The sequence below is a fragment of the Rhea pennata genome, chromosome 3 (assembly GCF_028389875.1).
Source record: "Rhea pennata isolate bPtePen1 chromosome 3, bPtePen1.pri, whole genome shotgun sequence".
Classification (NCBI taxonomy): domain Eukaryota; kingdom Metazoa; phylum Chordata; class Aves; order Rheiformes; family Rheidae; genus Rhea; species Rhea pennata.
Window position 1 is genome coordinate 57,287,326 of NC_084665.1, and position 20,337 is coordinate 57,307,662.

At 41.1% G+C, this 20,337-nt stretch overlaps 1 protein-coding gene across 1 annotated transcript; it reads right to left on the minus strand.

Moving 5' to 3' along the window:
• Nucleotides 1-1,220: 1,220 nt before the first annotated feature.
• Nucleotides 1,221-12,995, minus strand: ZC3H12D (zinc finger CCCH-type containing 12D). The gene is made up of 5 exons (XM_062573717.1): nucleotides 12,610-12,995; nucleotides 7,238-7,377; nucleotides 5,913-6,147; nucleotides 4,028-4,134; nucleotides 1,221-3,249 (listed from the first exon to the last, which is right to left on the minus strand). The coding sequence occupies exons 1-5, from the start codon at nucleotides 12,990-12,992 to the stop codon at nucleotides 2,228-2,230; spliced, it is 1,887 nt and encodes a 628-aa protein (XP_062429701.1). The 5' UTR covers nucleotides 12,993-12,995; the 3' UTR covers nucleotides 1,221-2,227.
• Nucleotides 12,996-20,337: the final 7,342 nt, after the last annotated feature.

Consider the following 20,337-nt stretch of genomic DNA (forward strand, 5'->3'; position numbering starts at 1 on the left):
GCTAGTTTTACTATATATTTAAATGCTTTCTGAAATATATAATGCACGTATCAGATGTAAAAAATGTTGATGTACATGGTTATATCCACTGCTATTGCATATATTTTCTGAATGTTGTTATCATTCAAAACTTGCTCTGTTTAAGAATGTGGAAGGTGTTTTTTCACTCCACATCACGTTGCTTTGTGCATCTATATACATGTACACCAGCAGTTTGGGAAGCTCCTGCTGTAAGTGGTTCGGCATTCCAATAAGCCTGTATTTTGCACAATCACAATATAAGCAATTGATCCAGGAAATGTTTCTGGCCACTTTAATGTGTTGAAAAAACAAGCACTGCGTAGCCTATTTCAGAACAAACAAAGATGGTTATAGTACTCAAGTACTTTTCAAAGCAATTCATGGGACACTTATTGCATGGTTTTGTTTTAATGTCATTTCTGATTTTTATGTATTACATTGTGGAAAACTTACAGACTGAGACAGTCTCATGATCCAAAACTTACTAGTCTGAACCAGGAAACTATTGGAAACTATTTATAATGACTATAATTAGTGGAAAATGTGTGTGTGTGTGTGTGTGTGTGTGTGTGTGTGTGTGTGAGTGAGAGAGAGAGAGAGAGAGAGAGAGAGAGAGAGAGAGAGAGAGAGAGAGAGAGAGAGAGAGAGAGTCATACACCTCACAACCCTGTTAGAATTTCTTCATGGAGCCAATTACCCTGTGAACTAAACTGATGCAATTTATTTCCTCAGGATTCTTTAAATAAACTAAGCTGCTGGTGGTTTCCAGAAAGAAACAGACCAAAGCATCACTACTATAAAAAAAAGCATACTGTGATAATGTTACTAAGGCAAATTTCTGTCCCTGAATTCACCTTTTCTAAAATGCAATTTAGAGGTATCAACCTGCTGGTGCCTGGAATAGAGTTAAATTTGGGCTCGGAAACATCATCATTGCTTGCGATGGTTCTTCTGAGAAGAACCTAATAGACATATTCTGCAGTGTGCGAGGTTTTCCATGTGAATGTTAGACTTCTGCATTGGTGCAGAGAGGCATGGAATAAAAAAAGTTTATAAACACATCATTATTCGCAGGATAATGTTGTTTGTAATGCTTTATGTGCTAGAGTTTTTAAAACATGTCACACTGACAAACTTTGATCCTAGAAAGTTTTTGGCATTTAATATTATTAATTTAATATTTGAACAATAGCCTAAAGAATTCAGTAAAAAATGCAGAGGTTAGTAGCTTCACAGCTTACTAAAAATCAAGTATGTCCCAACAGAACACAGGGTAAATGTTTATAATTATAAACAGCTGTATTATCAAATATGGTCTAATAATTAACCTTTAATTCAACCATTGTTTTTATGTTCACTGGAATAGATTTTTTTTTCTTGCTACCATCTGTGTTAATTCAGTAAAGCCAAGACAATCCTGAGCCTTTTTCCCATATCAGGATTTATGTTAAAGATGACTTTCCCCCTTTGAATTATATTGTGCACATTCCCTGAAAAATTTACCTGTAGGTGTTTCCAAGTGTACTGGAATACCTCTACTAGGAATTTAGTAGAATCACAGAATAGGTTTATAAAAACTAGTCAAATCTTTTGGTTTTGCAGGGCTGGGCCTGTAGGCATAGTTGCTTCAATAATTAAAGACCTCAGGCAATAACAAGGAACCAAAGTCACCTTAGAGCAGACAACACAGACTTGTGTTTGTTAGTGGAAATATGCCAAATTATTTTTTACGCTAGTTCAGAAAGCTAGTGATAATCAGCCCATGAAGAGCCCTAAAAAGGGACCCTTTGGGAATGGCTCTTTTATAGTAGCTGGACTACTGTGCTAGGACTTTAAAACTGGTCTAGTGTTTCAAGGAATTAATAAAGATCTATACCATCCTGAAACCAGTCAACAGTGAGATTCGGTGCTACCAATCAATCAGCTCAATTAGGCTGTCTCATTCTCAATTAGGCCGTGAGCCATCTCATTCACTGGCTTTGGAATGACTTTGCCTTGATTTGCACTCAAAGGCAGGACTGCACATACCTGTTTGTTAGCCAGGGATGCTCTGGTGGCCCCTACAACACAGCTGGTATATGCTTAACATGTACTGTTTGAACTGCTATAACGCCTTTCAAATCCTTTATAACACTGAGTTAAGTATCAGAATAGCAGCCCTGTCCCCAGGACTTGTGCTTGTGGGGAAAGGTTTAGTTTGGAGGTTTCACAAGTTTCTGTGTCTTTGAATTAGTAAAGTTAAGCTAGCAATATCCTTGAGATCAGGGTACAAAGCCATGACTTCATTCACCTCATCAGATGGGAAAATGGAGCACAGCTCCCTGTGGATGTTTGCTTGCTGGCCAGAAGGTGGTCTTGCAGCACGGATAGGCCAGTAAGCACAGTAAGCAGCATCTGGGTAAGCATATGCTTTCTGGAGGAAGCCAGGACCATTGCTGGAGTCTAAGGGAAAGGGCTGAGGTAGAGGCTGGCTGGGGAAACAATGCTGCTGCTGCAGCTGATGCTCACTGTGGAAGTGAAGTGGGTCACTGGGAGGCACTGCAGGAGGTGGCATGTGCTGAGCTCTGTTAGGGACATACTGGCTCTTCTGACCCAGCCTTACTGGCACTTGCATGCTGCAACCATGCTGAGGCCAGCTGTGGTCTGCGTGCTCCCTGACTTGAGCAGAGGGAAGTATCATCTGATGGAAGCTGCATCTTGGTATGCAGCTACAGTCCAAGCTAGTGTGGTGAGGCATCAAATATGGATTGTGCCTGAAGCTGCAACAGTGATGAGGCCTGTCTGTCACCTCCTGGTCTGGAGAGGTACATATGGACCTCTTTTTACAATACGTATCATCACTGATCAATAATGCGGACATCTTTTCCATGAGCTGTTGGTCTCTCTGCAGATTTGGCTGTAACAATCGTTGATCCATTTCCACTTTTTCCACTTCAGAGTTCAGGCCCCTTGCCCAGGCACCAGCTGACTGCTCCTGATAGCTCCCCTTGGACCACTCTGCACAGCAGGAATCCCCCACACAGCTGCTGGCTTCTTGCAGCATTTCTGTACAGGCATCATGAGGTATATTCTCTCCTCCAATCCTGTAGGGAGACTTCTCTTCCTCTTTCCCCAGGCTTAATGAGACCTTTATTTTGGCTCTGAGCTCATCAGCAACTGATAGCTGAGCTTGATGTGGTCTTTCTGGGTGGTAAAATTTGCATTTATTGCCATAAGTGCATTTTTTTCCTGAAAGAACCAACATCAAACAGGAAATTGTTACTGCAGTAAAAATTGATTAACGCACTTGCTACTTTTCCCCAGTACTGTGCATTTAACAGGGATGTGGTGAACACAGACTCTGAAGAGAGGGAAGTGCTGTTTTCCCTCTCTCATTCTTTTGCCCCCTGATTTAAATGTTGCTGACCTAAGTAGCAGTGAAGCAGCAGTGAAAGGATGTAAATGGCTCAGAGTTTTGCCAACAACCTGCCATGTAAATCAGAATGAAAAAAATGGTTGAAGTTTTTATGTTCGAGTTGCTGCACTTGCCAATGGGTTAGGAGACCTACTGATTTTTTAAAATAGCCTGTTGTAGCATGTAAAAATTTTCCTCTGAGAAAACCTCAAATTACTGGAAATTTGCTTGAGGAAGAAAAAAAAAAAAAAAAGAAAGAAAGGTATTTGGACAGCCTTTCCTAAGTTGGGATGCAGGTCCACGTTGTAATGTGCAAAGCATGTGCAGACTAGAGGAGTCAGCATTGACACTGCACTGGTTTTGGATGCTGTGAACGGGTGAGGATGAAGGAATGGAAAATAGCTGCTGCCTTTGCTGGGGCTGAAAACCACTTAAAAGAGTGGGAGAAAAGGCACACTTCTGAGCAGCTCTGGCCAAAGCCTCTACTGCATGAAGCCTGAAGTAGGAGAGCATGTGGCAATAACACTTTCACTTCCCTGAAGGAAGGCACAGTTGAGAAGCAAGGCCCAGGAGGAAGACTGGTAGCAATTCACAGCATTGCAAGAAACCTACCATATGGGCAAGGTTGCCATTTTGGCTCCGGAAGCACTGGCTTTTTGCTGAGGAAATTATTAAGAGTGGGTCCATGACGGCCTAATGGATCATCAGGAGGCATAAACCTGAAAAAGCAAAGGGCACAGGAGTAACAAAAACACCTTGAACTTTTGGATCTACACTGTTTTCACAATTTATTGCACAAGCTTAGGGCAGAAAACTCTTGTGATCCTTCCAGAGCCTGGTCTCCAGGAATTAGGCTGCATTTTTAAGACAGTGCCCTCCTGTTTGTCAACCCAACAATACTTCAGAAGTTCATGTGCCTGTTGTTCTTTTCTATGGAGTTGGAAAGGTATTAAGGCTTGGCATACCTCTGGCCTCTCAGCAGCCAGAAACATTGCAATTTCATTTCCTTTTTCCCTGAAACAGCAGAAAATGTTATGCTAACCAAATTTTTCATCTGTATTCATAGCACTTTGGTCCTCACTAGTCAGCTCACTTCCACCACAACCATTTTCTTCTTACTACATACTTCTTAAAAGGTGTTTAAAGCCACCACTAAACTCAGAGCTAGAGCTGATCATCTAGTGCAATACATGTGCAGAGTCTTTACAATGATTTGGTAAGGCTTCATGACACAAGATCAGAAATATGTTCAAATAAGCCATTCTTCTATGCCAGTACCTGAATGTGATGCTTCAGGGAGAAAAATAATTAGCATCTGTAGACTTGTTTGCAAATTAATCTTGGTCACACCCATCTGTGCAACAATTCTCTAGTTTTCTGTTAAATATCACTGGGCAATGGCATGAAGGGATGTAACAACTAGAAGGGAGGGGAGGGGAGTCAGTCAGGGAATTTGTTTAGCTCCATAATGGAACTGAAACCTCCACCTCTGGACTGTGGTTTTTGAGAGATTCCCAAAGCTGTACAGGAAGGTCTCTCTGAAACTATTCAAATATATGCTTTACAATAACAGCTAGACTTTCTATGGCAAGGGTTCTGAAAATCTGGTAATCCCTGTGAAATAAAAATATCACATAAATACTTGTAATCTATTAGTAACTAGGGAAGTAGCCTTTTGATAGTTGGAGATAACAGATGGGACCTTTGAGAAACAGAGTATATTGATGTTTAGTTATTGCATTTCTGTAAACAGTATCAGAAAATTGAAATTCAGTGCCAAGTATTTCCCTACAGTTTTGGTGGCTAGAGAACTGTCAGTGCTAATCAAGTGAGTATGCTACACCTTGAGGAGGCATCTCAGCTACCTTATTAGTGCACACTGGACTTCTGAGTGAATTCCCAAGCTAAACTAACTACAAGCATCTCTGTTGCTAAGCAACTCAGACAAGGTTAGTACATACAAACTACGCAGCATACAGTTCACTCACTCTCATAGACACAGTGCGAGTTCAAGGAAAACCTCCCTCAGTGGGTATAATTAAAGAGTCGGAGAAGGCAGGTTCTTATTTCCCTTTTCCTACAACATTAGGATTATAAAAGCACAGGAACAAGTGCTGTTCTGTCCTCTAGGGCAATTAAAAATGCAGCCAGACAGACAGCCTCCTCTCATTGATTTCATTCTGCTACACTGCTATGAAATAGAATGGGAAAGATACTATGCCTTGGGTTATTAACATGGTAAATTGGATGGGCAGCAGGCAAAGCTGGTCACTAACATTACCATTCGAATAGAGAAGTTGACTGAGGAGCAACATGGGGTTTTAAGACTAAAGCTGGGGAAAGAGGAACTGTGGAAGAGATAAGAAAAGTTCCAGTAAATTCCTCTTTCAGAAATAGACTCTTGTGCTCTAATACCAATTAGAACTGTACTGATGTTTGAGCTGACTTAGCCCCTCACGGTTAAATCTAAGATTACTCAACACCAATTGGCTCTTACCTGTTACTGACAAAAGAGTACATGAGTAGTCGCTGCTCAATGAACCATTTCCACTCGGGGTTTTCGTTTTGCAGATCCCGGTAATGGTCATTGGAAACAATGACTCCATCTTTCTCGTAAGCAACTTTAACTATATAGCGGTCATCATAGCAAACGACCCTCTTGCCTTTCACCTTCCGGGATGGGGTATACACAAGAATCAATTGCTTTTCAAGTTCTTCAAGAATGTGCTGATCTGGTGGTTGGAGGGGGAAGGGAGAAAGCAGCAGAAACAGAAGAGAGAAATGAAGAGAGAAATGAATCAATCAATAATGAGCAAGTCTCAGTCATGTGCTAGAATCCTGCAGGAATCTAAAAATGTCTTGGCACAGGATACTTAGTGTGATTTTCGGATGCAATGACATCAAGAGGATGTTCAGCAACTTCAATTCTGGGTCTTTTATAAAAACATCTAACCATAACATTTAAGATGTGTTTCTTTTTCTATTTTTAAATCTTGTTCATGAAAGGATGGCTTGAATACTATGCCAGAGGTATGCTGAATCCATGTAATTCATTTTATACTCCAGTAGATGCTAAAATGCTCATAACCCTCCCTGGTATGAGTCTTGCTGGGAGATAAAACATGGTGCCCCCTGCCAAAAGAAATTTCTCTTGTCATTGAGGACTTCCTGTCATTCCTACCTATCACATTGTAAGCTCCAGAGCTACAGAGAAAGGCAGATCCTGAGTCTTCTCATCTCTAACTGCAATCACATCTCTCTATTTTCAAGCTACTGGCACAAATTTTGCAGGTCTATTTCCGCACAATGTGAATCTCACCATGTAAATCTCACCACCCTCCACATACTTTAGCTGATGCATTTCTTTCTCCCAGAAGAGAAACCTATATAGCTTCTGTATCAGGCTACAAGCTCCTGTAAAAGGCTAACAGAAAATAGTCATACAGTAGTGAACACTCAAGATACTACTGCCTTTGGATCACGTGGCATATATCTGCTCAGAAACAATATCATGGTCTACTGGATGGCCTTACAAGCTCTGTAGACTCATTATAACAAACTCATTCTTCTGTAACTCAGCCAGCAGACACTTGTGCTTTTGAAACAGACAGTTCCAAGCACTGTAACGAAGGCTTGTATAAAATTCTGGTTGACAGTATGCATGTGGCAATAAATTAATGACTAATTTAAGTGGTACAAACCTTATACCTTATGCAATGTGCTCATCTTCTTTACAGGGCAAAACTATACTGGACTCTTAACACCCGTTGTCTCCAAACTGCCCCTACTGTTTATCAAATTATGCTTGGGATGCCAATCTACCTGCGATGGGACTGTCTTGTCGAGGAGGTTCCTTTCTCCAGGATGGTACAAAAACCTTGATGTATGTGTGTCCCCTCTGTCGGAACCAATCCACGGCCAGTCGGATCCCCCAGCAGGAGAATACTTCTTTGTTTCCATGGCTATAAAAAGGGAAGTATGGTGAGCTAAAGTTTTCAGGAAGCTTACAGAGTTCTCTCTAATTGAATCAGGAATGAAAAGGAGAAACAAACAGCTTTTGCATCATTTGCCAGTTTCCAAGACAGCAATACCTAGACGTGAGTAGAGTGTCCTGGTTGGACAAATTCAAACGTCTCCTCCAGGGAAATGAAAAACCATTTTATCTGAAGCAGTTCGGATACTCTCAAAACAGAGGCATTCCATCCCCGATTTCTGTGACTCACCTGCCACCTAAGCCTGTTGCTTCCATCTGTATCTAGATGGACTTGGATTTTAAAGTAGGAGCAAGATCTTAGACCCTTGCCAAGACATGCCTCGTCCATTAATGATGTGAGGAGGGAGAGTTTCTTCCAACATGAGCCGAAACTCATGAGGCTCTCCTATATGAAACAAAATATGGAAGTTTTCTCCTCTGCAACAGTGGCTTATATAAAGATTTTTATGCACGAGATAGATAGCAGCAAACATGATTGCAGGTCATTCTTCTGCTGATGATCTTTTTTGGAAACAGGAGTCAAACTATAGAGGAACAAGAATTGTGAAAGGCAGGATGGGAAATATGGAGAACTCAGCCAGAGGCATAAGAAAAGGGACAAAATCCCATTGGAGACAGCCACAGATGCCTCAGCCCCATGGCCTAGCTGGTAGCTTGTCTTGCTTGCCCCAAGGGGTAGGAAATCCCTGGGGTATATGCTAGAGCAGAGGCGGGGAAGAGATTCCAGAGAATTATTAGTATTCAAAACAAGACACAGAGAGCATGCCCAGCAAAACCATTTAGAGATGGTGTCTGTTCTAAATTTCTTTGCCCCATTCGAAGTTCTTTCTGCTTGTCATTCTCTCATCTCAAATCTGACTACAGTTCACACGTAAAGGAAGGTTAACCACCTCTGCACAAGGAAGCAAATGCACAGGCTCTGCATCCAGTCATCAGGAGGAAAATAAATTCTACACAAAGGTCCCAAAATGAATAAACACCCTCACACTATTTACAGAAACCTCATCCTTGTACTTTGAGCTTCCTGGATATCTCCACAATCTCACTCATGTTTTCACTTTTGCAAAATATACATGTAATGGCTCCTTTGCTCAATTACGACACCTATCTACAGCAACAGAATGGCTAAGAAAGATGTCCTCGCTCTTAAACGCTTCCCCCGCCTCCGCGCAGTAATTCATGTCTAGATTCTGTTCATCGGCCTCAAAAATCAAAACTCGGTTTTACATGTAATAAAAGTTATCGTGCTGTAATGGTGACCACAAATGAAAAATACTGCAGGTTGGAGGAAGAAAACTGGTTATTTATTAACTGATACTCAGGCAATAGGAGTTTTTTTTTTGTTTGTTTTTTAATCATACTTATAATAAATTGCCTGAAGTGTTTGACACATCTAATTTCCATTCCAGTACAACTGCTCTGTTTGCTTTTAAAAGATAGGTAAATCCTTCAAATTCATCTAGGTGACAGATAAATTTGAAGTTTAGGTGATTTCTTCAAATAACTGCCTTTAAAAGGAAATCCAGAAACATCTTCAGTGCCAGGAAACAAAGTTCAGTAAACCAGCAGCCTGCTTTAACAATAACTGGTTTTTTATACTTTCCTAAATTTGAGAAGGTTGTAATTCTAGATGCACCCCCAGTGCAGAGGACAAAACAATCAAATATAAGGTATTTGGTTAGAAAGACAAGCAAAACAGTGAGAAGAGTCACCTGGAACTGTTTCTCAGTGTTATCGCTTAATCCCATTGCTGATACTTTGCTATGGCCAAACATGGGGGAACAAAAGCTACTGTTCGTACATCTGAAGTATCTTATACACATACGGTGCACTGCAATATTACACTTAACTGAACACCAATATCTTCCTTGCAATAGAACAGAGGCTTTAAAACCTTTCAACTCCTGCGTGGTAAATGTATATTGCCTGTCAACAGGTTTGCCTCGTTGCTTACCTTTCTAACACTCTCCCACAATCTGTGAGCCATGACTGACCTGTCCTAAATCTGTCCTCTCTCCTTCCCTCCAGCCAGCAACACTGTGTGTCTTAGTTGTGTTGTAATCACTGGCATCCATCTCACAGAAACCAGAGCAGCAATTTGGCTTGGCTGCGATTGTGGTAATCGGTCTATAGTTAGGCTACAGTAAGTTATTTCTTTCCTTTACTTATACATTCCAAGCCTTTTAAAAAGAAAATTAGTCAGAACATCAACTTTCAAAAAAATACAACTGGCACAGTATTAGATAGAGCTTTGAGCAGACGGGAAGCAATTTAGCTACTGGTACTGCACTATGATTTCCCAGTAACCTGTACCTGGAGATATGCTTTATCCATGTTGGCTAACAAACACCATGCTGGTTTCTTCTTCTTTCTTTTTTTTTTTTTAAACACTAGTGAACAGCAATAGTGATTTACCAGGCACGGACACTAGGACTGTATTCTAATTTTGATACAGTAGGTAATCACACCCTTCCTTCCCTTATCTGTAGTTACATTTTTCCACCCTTCTACAGTGTTTTAGGCCTGGTGGGTGGAAAGCATCAAGAATCAACACTAATTCATTCTAATAAGAAAGTAGAGGAACTTAAGAAACTACTTCAGGCCTCAGCTCACCTAATAAAAAGCCTCTGTCCATATTAGAGCTTAAAAACTAGACATGACTGCAGGTACCAGGCTAGATCACTTCTTCATGTGCAGTGAACAAGGTTATGACAGCTCCCTTTTAAGTTTTGTTTTGGAGAAGCTGATCGATAATTGGTGACTGCCAAATCATTCAATTAATTTATTACCTTGAGGCATATAGACCCTTTTCAAAACCTTGCACTCTACAATTGGCCTTCAGTGCCAGCTCTGAAATGTTCCATAGACACCAATCCCAAGGCAGAAATACAAAAAGCTCAAGATGTTTTTTTCTCCACACTCTATCTTTTGAACATTTTAGAGCTTCATCCATAACCTGCTGCTTCTCCTGCACATTTTTTGTCATTGTTGATGATGATTTTACAGTAGGGAAATGTAACACCCTTTTTTCCTGGTTATGTTGCAAACAGCCCTTCTCCATGTGACAGCAGCAAACCAGAAATATTAAAATGAGGATACTCATTTTACTCAATTCACCAAGCCCATCCCATTAGCCAAAGGCAAGTGTCATTCAACACCACTTTGGAAAGGCATCTAAGACAGGAAAACAGCTCTTCCCAGGCTGTGTCAGTTCAGCATGAAGCAGCAAGCTCTATAGTCTTCTCAAATGTTGCAAGTGGTCTTTATCAGGCCTTTCCCAAGACAGAGGTTGGGGATGTTTGAGAAGAGCTCTAAAATATTTGCCTTTCTGAAACTGAAAGCTACTCAGTATTCGTCTAATTCCTCTTAGGTGAAAGACAAGGAATTCACAGCCAAACACCTGCCTTCAATAATGCAGCAGGCAAGCATCACTCCGTCTTACTTGGAAATTCTCTATTCTGCAATAAGAATTTTAATTTTACATGCCAAAGGCAGGGGTGGCTCCTTGAAAACCCGTTTTGAGTATGTGGTATAGAAAAGCAATATGACATGACATGTTAGGTCAAGCCAGCTGCTGCACTTATCCACAACAACATTGGTTTGAAATAATCTCTGCTTGGCAAGTGCATAGGCAAGAGCTGGCACAGTGGGCAGGGTGGTACAGCAAGCAGATTAGAGCACTGTGAAAAATGGAGCTGGAATGCAATTTCACAGAGTAATTAAAGTGACCCATTAGCCACCAGCCTATTCCAGGCCATCCAACTCAGTGGCAAGTGGCATATCTTCCCTTTCATTCAGGTTAACTGGTGTATCTCCTGCCATCTTGGGAACCACGTCTGCTTGCTCCAAAATAAATCAGCCAGGACAGGCTGAGTCAGGAGGACTGAGCACATGGCCAGTCACAGGTATTATTGCCCCTAAAACAAGACGGTAGGTGCCCAGCTCCGCTGCTCTGTCTGAAGGCACAATCGCAGGATTCAGAGAGGCAACAAGGACTCAGTACGGAGTGGTCTAGGGTGAAAACACAGACAGGAGAACCCAACACTGCTCCTGAGTTCATGGCTCAGCCGAGGCTAACTGACTAGTGTTCTCTTGTGCATCTATCGTTCCTTGGTCTTCTCCACCTTTCCTGCCTGTGGACTGCCCTGCCTGAAAATCCCCTCATTTTTGGATGGGATTTCTCTCTCCATCCAGAAGATGGCATAATTTGCTTTGTCTCCAGGGTCAGTTGCTGTGAATATGCTTGTCTCTTTTGCCCTCTGACCAGAGGGGATAGGATCTTATCACACCAAAGATATCTCCCACTCTGTTCCAAAATTTAAGGACTGTCTTGGCCTTGCTTAGAGGAAAGTGAAGCTGACTGTCAGGCACAAGAGGGGCTGATAACAGTTCACATTGCTCAGGTAAATAGAGGCCAAACTACTACTGCATTTGGACTTCTCCTCCACATAGAAATGCCAGGCTCTACATCAGTGAGAGTGCTTTTACGGTGTCAGGACATATTCTTAGGAAATATAATTGGCTAGGATGAATTGTTATAACACTTCCCAGAAACAGAACTATCTAAGGAGGAAAACAGACTGTTTAGCACAGAAGTCAACTATCAATTTCCTGATATTCCTACAAAATGAAGCCAACCCAAAACCCAACAAAAATACACAAGACAGGGACCTTGTTGGGTTGGGCTTGCAAGTCAAAAACAAGACAAATATATTTTTGTTAGGGAATACTGCCATCTGTCTTTATCTTCCCTCTCCCTCTTAAGTCAGTTAAGCTGTTCTGACCATCTCCTCATCAGTTTTTCCTGAAAATGCCTTGGCACATAGATTTAGAGATCCTTGGTACCAACTTGAAAAGGCAGTGAAATATCAATGATGAAGTAAAAGGGAAACAGAGCTGCTGAATCATATTGCTATAAACAGTAACAGTTAGGTAGCTGTTAACTTACAAAAGGTCAAAATGTAGAGCAATCCAGTGATTGCTTTTGGTGTGTGTATTTATGGGCATAGAGACAAAAGGGCTAATATAAATTCTACCTCATCCCCGCAAAAAAGAAAAGGAATAAATAGTAATTCATATATTATTTAACAAATACATCAGTGCACTTCCCACCTTGGGAAAAAAAAATACTTTGAGCCATCAGCTTTAAAATTCAAAAGCTATTAAGGAAAAGAGATCCCCTTTAGAAATCAGAGCTTACCTCATAGCAACATTGCTGCCATCAATTACGATGGGTCTCAAGTGACCGGAGGAATCACTCCCATCTTCGCCAAGCCATAGTGGCATGTCTGGAGCGCAACCTGATCCTCGGGCTACCAGTTTTAGTGGGATAGGCTGAACCTGGCTCTCCAGAGCTTGAGGTTTTCTCCCCATCCGAATCAGCTCTTTCAGAACATCATCCTCCAGAGCCTCCTGGCCCAGGCTCTCTAGCACTTTGCAGATGTCCTGCTTACCATAGCCCAGCTTGCAAAAGAAATCCAGCTTGTTCTGGTGCACTTCCACTCCTGTTGTAGGAACTCTTCTGGAGCGTGGTGGTACTGCCTTGCTAGAAAGTGAACTAGCCAGTGCCATCTTAGCAGGCATTTACGTGCCTTTAAAGACAATATTTCTGTTTTCACAGTCTCAATCCACAAGCATCAGCTTTAGGTAGAGGAAAGATTAGAAATAACAAAATGTAAATGTTAAGGAAGAATGTACAATCTCAGTTATTTGTCCAGTGTAAAACAAAGAGACAATCAGAGTAGCTGTCTTCCTTCAATATTTAAGCATTTTTCTGGTCCACGCTTATAAACAAAAGCACCAGAGTGTTCCACGCAAAGCTTGTCATACCCCAGGCATTATGTCAGACAGGTGTCATCCTGCTTCATGAGCTATGCAAGTTTCTTTGTACATATACACAGATTGTATGCGTAAGTTTGTTCTTCAAACTTATCTCACAGGAAGTGATATAAAAGACGGTGTAACTGGGGATTTTCAATTTGCTCAGTGCGGTTAATGAACGACAGATAAAAATCTGTCGAATGTTGCTGGATGATCTCAGATGCCATGGCAACTTAGCAAAAACAGCATATTTCATCAAGTGATTTAAGTAACTGTGTTATTTGTACGGCAGCTTGGAACTCTGAAAGATTTAATACAATTCCTAGTATATGCCTATGTTTACACACAGACATATTTATGAAATTCAGTCAGTCATCTGTTCCAGTGATGCCTGACTTACCATTTCCTGTTATTTTCTATTTTCGTGAGGGTTTTTATATAGAGAGAAGCTGCTTGTTTTTTGAAAGCTGTGAGGGTAGTGGTTGGAAGCACACAATTGTGGTTTCAATTTCACTTAGATTCCTGTCAAGAGAAGTTGACAATTCAGAAATGAGTGTGCCAAGGTAGCAGCAAGTATTACTCAAGCTTCTCCAGAACTTCACTATATATGTTTCTGGTCTACCCTGTAAACGAACATGATGGGCAGCACAGGCAGGCATACCCAGAACTGCTTCAATCTAACAAGTGCGACAACAGAAGGGCACACGCAGTGACTACTCAGCCATCAAGCAAAATATTTTCAGACATGGTTAGCATGCTTGCACCAAAGCTTCTCTCATATCTTCTCTGCAATTTTTAGAGCTATACCTGGATTAAAGCTAGGGCTGGTACACACACCCATGTGTAAAAAACTAGTGTGGCCTGCTTCTCCTCCCTGCTGCTCCATCCACAGTGGGAACTGTGAGACTAGTGTGGATGGCTCACCAGTAAAGTCCAAGTTGCTCAAGGAAGAAGGTGCAGCAAGCTGTGAAGTGCTATGCCAGGCAGCCAGCCCCAGCTCCTGAGGCTCCCCCACCTACAGCGTTGGAGGACCTTGTAAAACCCCCCTCCCGGGGCCATCCCTGCCAACAAAGTGACTCTGGGGCTGCTGCAGTCTCTCCGCGGTTCCCTCTGTTGTGGTTTAGACTGTATGATAGCACAAGCCAAAGTCAATAGCCTTATTAATAACCAGTATATAAAATAGAATTAACTGACAAAACAAATCACCTTCATTACAAGCCCAAAGCCACAACCACACTCCATTCATATGCTCCCCCTGCCAGGCAGCCCCACATGCATCTTTCTTATCCTCTCCTCTCTAGCGCTCATCCGCCACTTCTTCCTTCTCTCCCGCCAGCTCTGATCCCTGCCCTTCCCAGCACTGGGCCACCCCAGGTGCTCAGAGGCTGCAATGGCCTTGAGGAAGACACGAGTGGACTAGAAATGAGAAGACGGGAGAACACAAATGCAGCTTCTCCCCACGGCAGTAAGAATCCCCATCCCAGGGAAAGTGCGAGGCAGAGGAAATCTATGTTGGCTTCAGCTAATTAACGTTTGTTTAACCAATAACAGGAAAACCCGATTATTAGTTAATAACCCTACCTATTACTTCAAACCTTTGCTTTTCTACATAAGCTTGTAGCTTCAAGCTATTTTCTGTAGAAGAAATTTGGAACTCAATTAAAAACAATGAATAGCATCAATAAAATAAAGCTATCTTGATTATGCCATATACATAAAAGCAGTTACTATGTGCATTTTTGCCTCTAAACAATAGTCAGTTGACCTGTTTTCCCCACACACTGTGTTATCCATAAGTTGTATTTTTTTTCTTTCACGTCTAGTTCTTATTTTTAATTCATGGATTGAAGATGAAAATGAGTTTTGCTGTTTTTTCCAGTATTTAATTGATTTCTTAGCTCTCAAATAACAAGTCACTGAACCGAAACATATTAGTATTTTTGTATCTGAAAAAAGCTCAAACTGTTATAGCTGGGCTAGCAATGTAGCAAACCCTACTTTCAGGTGTTAAGTCAGTAGCTCTAAACATTTCAGTCGACATGTACTACTAGAACTCTTTTTTGTCTAGATTATTTAATAAAATACTGTAAATAAAATATTGTAAATGAAAAACTGAAATGACTATCTGTCCTCAGGTCTAGAAGAAAATATTGAATGTGTAATTTAAAAAGTCATTACTATTATTTTTTAAGTCATTTTTTTCTGCTCACTCTCCCATATTAGTATGATGTTGCATTGTGTGTAAGTTTGTCCTGGATTTAAAAGGAAAGCACATGCAATTTAATTCTTCAGTATTTTACCAGATTTCTAGCCATAGAAGGTGGAAAGGCCACCTTCTGTGAGAGTGGGCCTCTCACTGTGCAGCAAACAGCCCCTTTCCGAAGAACTCAACTACACACGAACGTTTGCTGAATGGAGGTGGCTCACCAGAATGGGTTTTCTGATCCAGGGCCAGCTCCACTCCAGAAAGCCTCGAACATGCAGTCTGTGCCTGCATCCTTTCCTCCGATGGTCAGAGGCACTCTTTTGTGAGGCTTGGGACCCTCTGTGCAAGCAACGGGCCCCTTCAGGTCGCTGAGCGGGGGCAGTGCACAGAAAACACTGAGCTCTGCCCTGAGACCTGGGGTTTGCACCATGGAGTATCAGCCTTCAGCAGCAGCCTTTAGCTCTGTAAAGTTAACCACTGGCACAGCTTGGCCAAGTACTAAAAATGAGCAATACTGTGACTGCAGAGTTTTACCACAGAAAGAACAAGTTTGAAAGTCTGAGCTGAAAAGTCTTGTTTACAGCTAACACTGAGGTCTCCCTTATACAGGCAGAAGTAAATGATAATAAAGATATTAACTTACGCTTTAGTAAACAATCAGAGTGAGCAAGTCCAACAGGTCATTGGTTGCTTACAACAAGTATAAAAACATATGACAGGAGGAAAAACTGTGTGGCACAGAGTTCAGTAGAAGTTGTAAAATCCCATTTATAAATCTTACAAGCTTCATTTTTAAACTACCTGCATTTCCTCCCCTACTTCTGCTCCTCCTCCACCAGATAACTCTACTGGGAAGCTGCTCTTGTTTTTCCACCTCTAATAATCAAAGTCTTCTCACTTCCAGCCTAAATTTATCCACAGGTAATCATGCGTTCCTATGTTCTAGCTTAAAAACCAGTACTGTTTCTATAATGTTGTGTCCCTGCTCACATACACAAGCACAGCTAGAAGGAACATCTTTAGTGGTATGTTTACAAAAATACTATCTCAATCTTAACACTTTAGGTATAAAAAATATTGACCAAGAAGTTATGAGATTTGTCAAGGTCTTTTGTCTTTTTCATCTTTTGACAAATTTGGAAAATAATGATTTAAAAATTTTGTAAAAGCTTTCCAAACAACTATTGGTTATATTCTAAACCTTCTGCTAAAACTATTTTAGAAAATGGGTTTTGCCCGGTCTTTCCACCAGCTACATACTCCATCTGTAGCAGTAGGGGCAGGAGCAGATCCCTTCAGGGCACCTGTTTGAGCAACACCTCCAACTACCTCATGCCACAGAACTGTAAATAAGGATCAACTTGACTGAGGGGAAATAGGATTTCCTCAATGCTCACGCATGGAGAGGGGACCAGCCAGGGAGGCAGCTCCTGCTCCATTTCTGAAACTGTGAGGCAAGACCTGGTGTGGGTCAAGGCAGAGAAGGTTTAGGTCTCCTCTGAATCAGATGTGCACATGGAGTAAGGACAGGAGCACAGGCTCCATGGCTCCATGCCATGGCAACATTCCCCTTTGTAACTTCAATCTGTGCTGCCTCTTCCTCCTTTGTCCCCCAGAGCCAGGTCCCCAATCAGTTGAGTCTACAAGTTCATTTGAGCTTTTCCAGGAGCTTTTTCTCTGAAATAAATTGGGTTACTGCACTTTCAGATAAATAGGAATTTTTACATTTACAAATTACAGAGATGAACATAATGTCTTTATAACAGACTAGTGATTTATCGTCCTGATGGATGAAAACTGAACTACCTTTTCGTTCCGTTCCTTTCCTGCTGCACTTGCTGAAATAATAGAAGCAAACACCACGGAGGGCTGTACTCACAGGCAGTCCCACTTGCTCTGCACGTTACTTGACAGCTGCTATTTCTGAGTCCCAGCAATATCGTCCCACCACTAGCACGCCAGAAGCTGAATTCAGAGTAGTGCTGTGCTCACAAGGAAGTCAGTCTGTATTTAGAGACTTTATGACAAGGTGATGTCAACTAAAAGCAAACAAGTACAGTGAGCAGGTTAGAACTCATTCTGCAGGAAGGTATTACTTCCTCATTTGGCTGACTGATCTTTCATTTAACTGTCCAGGTTGACAAACTTTCACTTCATTTTTCAAAAGGGGGAAAAAGAACAGAAACAGAGATTCCAACTCTATTTCAAGTCACTGGCAACAACTAGCCAAATCTCTTCTGGCAGAAATCCACAGTGCTGGGCAGTCAAAAAACGTATTCTGGGGCAGGTGAAAGGTTTCCTGCAAGGATGTTTTACCAAATTATTTCAGCTCCCTCCTTTTTCCCCCTTCCCCCCACCCCCACCCCAGGCCTGGTAAATTCTTGGCCCTGAAAAATAAATAAATAAATCAACATTTTGGTTAGCACCCAACATTGCAAAACCTCAAACACATCCACATCTGGGAGGACCTGCTCTGCAAGATCACAGTAAAATATCTAACAAAAAAAAAATGACTTAACTTATTGGTGCCTCTTAATTAAAAGACTGTCCTTCAGAGAGATGCAGCCTGTCCACAGTAAACACTGACAGGTGTTTCCCAATAGAAACCTAAGGTTTTCTTCTGCTTGTTCATTAGGTTGCTGCAAACAAACAAATGACCCAAATCCACCTGGAGGTAGAGGAGAGGGTTCAAGAATCAAGGTGGAGTCAACCTCTGGGACACTTAAGATGCAGCAGACAGCTCGGCTTGGAGTACTGCCTTTTGCATGCGGTGCTTCAGATGATAGAGGTACAGCACTGCAGAAGAAAGTAAAAGCACCTCTGTCACTATCACAAGGACTCTTATCGGAGCAGGGGCCTGCTCTTTTCCAGCCAAAAATTCCTCCCTGGATGGAAAAAACAAACAAACAAAAAAAACCTTGAAAGAGCCTTTGCCATGGCATACTGTTTCAACCATAGAAGTGGGTGAATCCCAGCAAGCAACCTCACCCTCGTTGCACAACCTGATATATCCTGCATACTGCTGCTTCTACGAGCAGCACAAAACTTGTTCTGATCCAGGATTGGCAGTTACTAGATACAAAAATGGGAAAATATTTCTAAGGCCAAAACTAAACAAACTTGTTAGTTTTCTACTGCCCATAACAGCTATAACAGTAGAATATCTACTGCCTTTGACTCCACTGTCCTACACAAAGGAAAAGGATTGTCTTTGCTCAGTTCTTAACTTAGAGAATGTCAAATATCTCATTGCAAGACCAACACTAAGAAGTACTACTGTAAAAGAAAGAGAAAGCTGCTGAGTTATTTATAACACAGGAAGGCCAAGCAAAGTATATGAAATTGCATAGTATCATTTTAACTCCATCTTCTCTGAGGAATGTTCTCCTCTGTTACAAAAATAAGAACAAACTAGAGCTTATTAAAAGAAACAAGAAGAAAATCAGGTAAGAGAATTTTGCACTCACCTTTCGTTTTTAACAAACAACTAAGTTAAGCTATTGTAAAAAGCCATGAGTACAAGATTTCAACATTACTCAAACAGTAGCCAACCTGGAAGACCTTTACACTCTCTTCCTGGGAAAAAAAATAATCTGTTAAGTGCCTTTTATTTAAGCATTCACTAGTAAGAGACAGTAGACCATGCAAAATAAAGAATCATATTTAATTTTTTAAAAGCAAAAATCTCTAACCCTTTTGCTTACCAGCACAGATAAACACTGAGAGACCAGGGATGTGGTTTCAAAGACACTTCCTTTCTTTGCTGTGCTTCCTTGCAGTGACAACCACACTGAGTTCTTCCAGTGCAAAGATTTATTGCTTCTTGGTGATATTGTTCTGTTCAATAGGGAAATAGATAGAGTTGGAAAGGGGAATACCCTCACACTAATGAATGTTCCTATGTTGAGCTTAAATTTGAGAATTTATTGTGTCGTGAAACAATTCTTTCTGGTGAAAATTTAGTTATTGCCAACCTCAAAGCAAAATAGCCTTGTATGTGGCTGCTCCTGCATGCTGTAGAAGAAGCATACCATTTATGTAGGTTGTCTGTGCAATACCACTTCCCTGACTGTGCTAGACCTCAGTATGGAAAAAAAAGTTTGCTTGAAACTGGTTGTGTGGAACACCACAGGTGTTTTGGTGTACACACACCAGCGGGTTATTTGCTTTGCTAAAGGAAACATCCATTTATTGCATTACAACAGAAAAAAGTATTATCACTGTCTTCCTCATCTGCTGGGAAAAATCAAACAAATACAGTAGCTGTAGTATTGCAGTAAAAATTCTTTGTCCCTAACTAGCAGAAGACAGCCAGGATAAAGCAAGCACTTAACTAAATGCTGTTCCTTTGCCAGAAGTACTTTAAAGAGCTCCATAAACTGACACTTCCCACTATAGACCTTGGGCAGGTGCTTTCAGTGAGGCTTGGCTCAGACCTTCATGCCAGACACCCACAATTTAATCTCTTGGTTAGCCCTCACTAGAACAAGAAAACATTGCTATCCAGTAGAAGCTACCCTCCCAATTTTAAATATGATTTTTACACATTAGGCAAAGCAAAGACATTTGCTGAAGGTGAAATTCTCTCTCTGCCGGAGAGAGTGGAGATTTTCACTTGTTGGGGGCAAATATTCACCCTCAAAATTTACACTAACTTAGTGGCACTTTTAGACTGCTGGATCAGTTGCTGACAGACTATGCTATATTCAGGTTGTTGCATAGACAGCATCTTTCAAAAAGGTATTTTCAAAAATAAAAAATTTTTTTTCAAAAGACTGCTTTTCCTCCTTGCCCCAAAAAACATATTAGTAAACACTACATATGGTGACAGAACAAAGAAAAGCAAAAGAATAGAAAAATCATAAACAAGTGATGTCTTCTCTGTGTTGTCAGAGTATAGGT